At 44.5% G+C, this 5,102-nt stretch overlaps 1 protein-coding gene across 1 annotated transcript; it reads left to right on the top strand.

Moving 5' to 3' along the window:
- The first annotated feature begins 304 nt into the window (after nt 1-304).
- On the top strand, nt 305-3,897 carry LOC120935540 (gastrula zinc finger protein XlCGF17.1-like). The gene is made up of 2 exons (XM_040347589.1): nt 305-417; nt 2,791-3,897. Exons 1-2 carry the CDS (start codon nt 305-307, stop codon nt 3,821-3,823), a joined length of 1,146 nt encoding a protein of 381 aa, XP_040203523.1. The 3' UTR covers nt 3,824-3,897.
- Nucleotides 3,898-5,102: the final 1,205 nt, after the last annotated feature.

The raw sequence follows: 5,102 nt of genomic DNA, 5'->3' as shown, positions 1-5,102 counted from the left end.
ATCACTGACCTAGAACATGGACTTACGGAGCCAATGTGTGGATTTTTTTAATGTGATGTCACAATATGATTGCTTATATTTTATTTGTCAGGTCAGGTGACAGATGTACACTGCTTAGGTCAGGAGCGCACCGCTAAGCTTGTAGACCATTCGGCTGAGTGCTGCGGATGGAGCTCTGGGTAGTTCAGGAAAGCGGCTCCACCTGAGCACCGACACGGATCGAACTGGGAGCTAGAGCATAAGATTCCCCAGGGCCTGGAGTCTAAGAGCTAGCAGGTTTTCACCACAGACTCTGATTGCAAGGATGGACTTTTCTGCAGCTGACTCCAGGTCGCGGCCCCCAGGGTCTCCTAGCTCGCGCTCACAGCAAGCTCTGGTGGATGAAGAGGAAGCAGCAGTGCAGGGCAACAAGGAATAGTCAGAAGGACAAGCAGATAGAGATGGCCAGGAGAACACGTCAAATGTCAGGGTACCAAGCAGACAGGGATAGTCAGGAGAACAAACCAAAGTCGGTGCAATGAATCAAACATAGAGCACACGGCAAGAAACACATAGGAGAGCCTAAACAACTATTGCTCAGGCAAAGCTGGCTTGCAGTGCACAGTGTTAAATAGTGTTTCCTGTTAGAGGCTTGGATGGAGCCATGCTGAGAGAAAATTACTTAAACATGCATGTGTAACAGCGCGGTCCCTAAGCTGATACAGACCAGTGGTAAGCAGACAAACGGGGCATGAAACATTACTGCAGCTTTATGACATTATTGATGTTCCTGTCCACCCTTCTCTTTTTTTTTTTTTTTAGGGTGAAGATCTGATAGCTATAAAAGTTGACATTAAGACAGAAGAAGAAGAGACATATGTGAAGGATGATCAGCAGTCTATGGAGGAGGATGGAATAATAAAAAAAATAATAGAGGAGGACACTCCTACAGAGAACAGCACAGGTGGGTCATTAACAATGCATTCCTCCACCCATACTACTCACTGATTGGTCCAGAGGAGGGCAAAGACTGGGTGATATCAGCCTGTAATACCCCACCCTGGTCACTTTCCTGAGCTGTATTCCCTGTCCTGTATTTCTCTCAGATAATCTTCCTTCTCAGCATTGCAGACACAATTTATGTATCTAGACTGGATTTCTGTAGATTGAGGCTCAGCAGGCCTCAAAATGATTTTGATTTTCACCATAGGCATTGCTCGACCTAGGAACCTGGGGAATGTGCCTTGGGCATTCTACCCCATGCTCAGGTCTAGCAAAATCTGACAGAACATTTCTCCCAGGATTGCTCTGTTATTTGCTGGCTGTGCCGGGTGGAGGGATATGTCTGTATAGTCTCAGACCCAAGTCATTGAGTGCAGTCTCAGGAGATGGGAGGCAGCGATGTGGGACCTCTGCAACTTGTCTCAAGTAGACATTTAAGCTTCCACTGAATACCAAGATTATGAGTCCTGACCCTAAAATGATATAATTTATTTTGCAGTTTGTACTCTTGACCCCTATACTATATACTCTGTTGTACAATACATAATTCTAATACTTAATAGTCCTAAGTGTTGAATCATATACAATATGTAGTACATTTTATCGTAAAGAGTTGTGTATTCTACCATCTACCCAGTGCCGTAACATATTTTTTGTTACACCCATTTGCTACCAGCTGGACATTTCTGGTGATTTGATTGGAGCACAGACTTCTACATGTTAACGATAATGTGCTAACATCCTCCAACTTAGAAACCTTAAAGCGGATCTCCACCCAAAATTAAACAGGATCGCATAAATAATACTGCTCCTAAAAAATGCTGAAACCGATATTTACAATTAAAATAAGATTTACAGTACCATTAAACTTGATGGGCTTCCGGTCTGCCTTCCTCGGGTTTTTGCTCGGGTTTCTCTTCGTTTCCTGTGCCGTGCAGTGTCTTCTGGGAGCTCGTGTCATAGCTCCCTTCAGATCGTATTCTTTCCATGTTAGACTAGATATCGCGCGATTTCGAGGAAGAGGGAGTGACGCGCGATGTAAACAAAGGCTGGAGGGCAGGCTTTACAAAAATCTCCATTACGCCAAAGCCGCTGGTCCCCGTTACTCGCGCGCGAGATCGAGCGGTGGATGCTGGGACATCAGCATCCACCGGAAAAGGAAGTGCCGGGCTGTGGGCTTATGCCCACAGTTAAAATGGTGCCTAAACCGGAAGGGGGAATATAAGTTGTTATTTCACACTGTAAAGCAGCGGAGCGGCCGGTGGAGACAGGACACGTCAGTTGCAGAAATTACAGTAATTTAAGTTTTAAATAGCCATTCAGAAAAAAACGTATCTGGCGTGGGAGATCTGCTTTAAACAGAAAGTTATAATGAGTGAGCAGTCTAGCTTTATTCTTTGTTGTTCTCCCCCATCCTGACTCTCTGACCTCTAGTGGGTCTTAGCTCTGCAGTTTTTCATAACTGATAGAACGGGTGAGGAAACTCATACCAAAATCTCCTCCTCACTGTCACTCCTATAAAAGACAGTTCTCATTGTTTCCTCACTCTCTGACTAAGTTCCATGAATAAAGAAATGATCTGGTAGGAGATCATAGGACCCATTTACTAGTTACCTTGAGGATGGAATTGTAAGATCCTCAGAGACAAAGCTGCCTGATGTGGGCAGAGTCCTGGTTTAGGGGAACCAATCTGCTCATGTCTAGTAATAATCTTTTTATCTCTATTTTAGTAGATGGACGGGAGATGAGGAAAACCTCAGAGGATTGTCTCACTTTGTCTCCAGACTGTAAAGTAAAAGATGAGGACATCACACAGTATAGTCCAGGAGAAAACCCGACTACCTCAAATGTCCATTCAAAACCACACAGTGTAGATGGACCATCGTGTTGCCCTAATTCGACAGATAAGAGGTTCTCCTGTACTGAGTGCGGGAAGTGTTTCCATTCTAAATTCAATCTTAATGTGCATGAAAGATCTCACACGGGCGAAAAGCCATTTTCCTGTCCCGAGTGCGGGAAATGTTTTGTACAAAAATGCGAACTTGTCACACATCAAAGGTCTCACACGGGCGAAAAACCGTATTCCTGTTCTGATTGCGGAAAATGTTTTTCACAAAAGTCCAATATTCAAATACATCAGAGGTTTCACACAGGTGAGAAGCCATATTCCTGTTCTGATTGCGGGAAATGTTTTGCAGTGAAGTCCCATCTTTTCATACATAGGAGGTTTCACACAGGTGAGAAGCCATATTCTTGTTCTGTGTGTGGGAAATGTTTTGTACAAAAATCACATCTTGTCACACATCAAAGGCTTCACACGGGGGAAAAACCGTACTCCTGTTCCGAGTGCGGGAAACGTTTTTCAGACAAGTCTTTTTATCACAGACATCTGAGATTGCACACAGGTGAAAAGCCTTTTTCCTGTCCTGAGTGCGAGAAATGTTTTTCAGACAAGTCCAGTCTTTACACACACCAGATTTCTCACTCGAAGGAGAAGAGGTATTCCTGCCCTGAGTGCGGGAAATGTTTTTTACATAAGTCACATCTTTACACACACCAGAGATCTCACACGGGGGAGAAACCCTATTCCTGCCCTGATTGCGGAAAATGTTTTTCAGAAAAGTCAAGTCTTGACAGGCATCAGAGGGCTCACACTGGGGAAAAGCCGTATTCCTGTCCTGAGTGCGGGAAAAGTTTTTCACAGAAGTCCAGTCTTTACACACATCAGAGATTGCACACGGGAGAGAAGCCGTATTCGTGTCCTGAGTGCGGGAAGAGTTTTTCGGTGAAATCCAATCTTTACAGACATCAGAGATCGCACACGGGGGGTAAAGCCAATTAATTGTCCTGAGTGAGGGAATTGTTCCTCCCTGAAGTCCTGTCTTCCTGTACATCAGGGATCCCACACAACTCTCGAGGTGTATTAGTGCCTTGAGTGCGGGAAATGTCTTCTATATGAATGTTGCTGGACATCAGAGCTCTCATGTGGGGAAGAAGCACACCCTGATATACACCTCAGATATACTCCATGGCTGATCTTCATCATGTAAGAAACATTTCATAAGGAGATCAGAGATCACCAAAGATCATGGATGAAGTGTTGTACCGTGTTGGCCATTGATGGCAGTAGAACAATAAAAATTGGGTCATTAACTTTCATTGGCTGAGTAAATTATGTGGAGTAAGCTTTCACAAACACTTAGAGGTATTTTTATTTTTTGGACAAATGGTATAAGCATTCATCTAGCCATCATGAATTTATTTTGTTAGATATGATCATTTGCTTCATCTAGTGACCATAATGTCGTATTTCCCTATTTTTAGTGATGGTGGTATTTAGTAAACAATATTAAATTATGACCACTAGATGGAGGTGGTGATCATAGGAAATCTCTGTGTTAAAGTGATTGCAAAGTCTCTTTAAAAAAAACATGTTATATGTACCTGTCCTGTTGCAGTGGTTTTGCGCAGGGCACCCTGGATCCTCCTCATGTCCCTCTTCACTGCTCCTGGCCCCTCCCTCCTGTTGAGTGCCCCCACAACAAGCAGCTTGCTATGGGGGCACACAAGCCGAGCTGTCCATTCAGACACAGAGCTGCAGGTTCAGCCCTATCCCCTCTCTCTCCTGATGGGCTAACTGAGTTTGACAACTGCAGGAGCTAATGGTGCCGCTGCTGTGTCTCAGCCAATCAGGGGGAATGTCCTGGGCGGTCGAGGGACTCGTGGACAGAGATGGGCTCAGGTAACTAATAGGGGGTGCTGGGGAGGATGCTACAACCAGAAGGCTTTTTATTTTAATAGATAGAATGCATTAAAGGGGTTGTAAAGGTAAAAAAAAATCCCTAAATAGCTTCCTTTACCTTAGTGCAGTCCTCCTTTGCTTACCTCATCCTTCAATTTTTCTTTTAAATGTCCTTCTTTCTTCTGAGAAATCCTCACTTCCTGTTCTTCTGTCTGTAACTACACACCGGTAATGCAAGGCTTTCTCCCTGGTGTGGAGAAAGCTTCTCAAGGGGGGCGAGCAGGAGTGTCAGGACACTCTACTTTGCAGATAGAGAAAGGAGCTGTGTGTTAGTGGGTGTCCTGACAATCCTGCTCGCCCCCTCAAGAGGCTTTCCCCA

The sequence above is a fragment of the Rana temporaria genome, chromosome 4 (genome assembly GCF_905171775.1).
Source record: "Rana temporaria chromosome 4, aRanTem1.1, whole genome shotgun sequence".
NCBI lineage: Eukaryota > Metazoa > Chordata > Amphibia > Anura > Ranidae > Rana > Rana temporaria.
The sequence above is the reverse complement of the archived record's forward strand: the minus strand, read 5'-3'. Positions and strand labels throughout refer to the sequence as shown.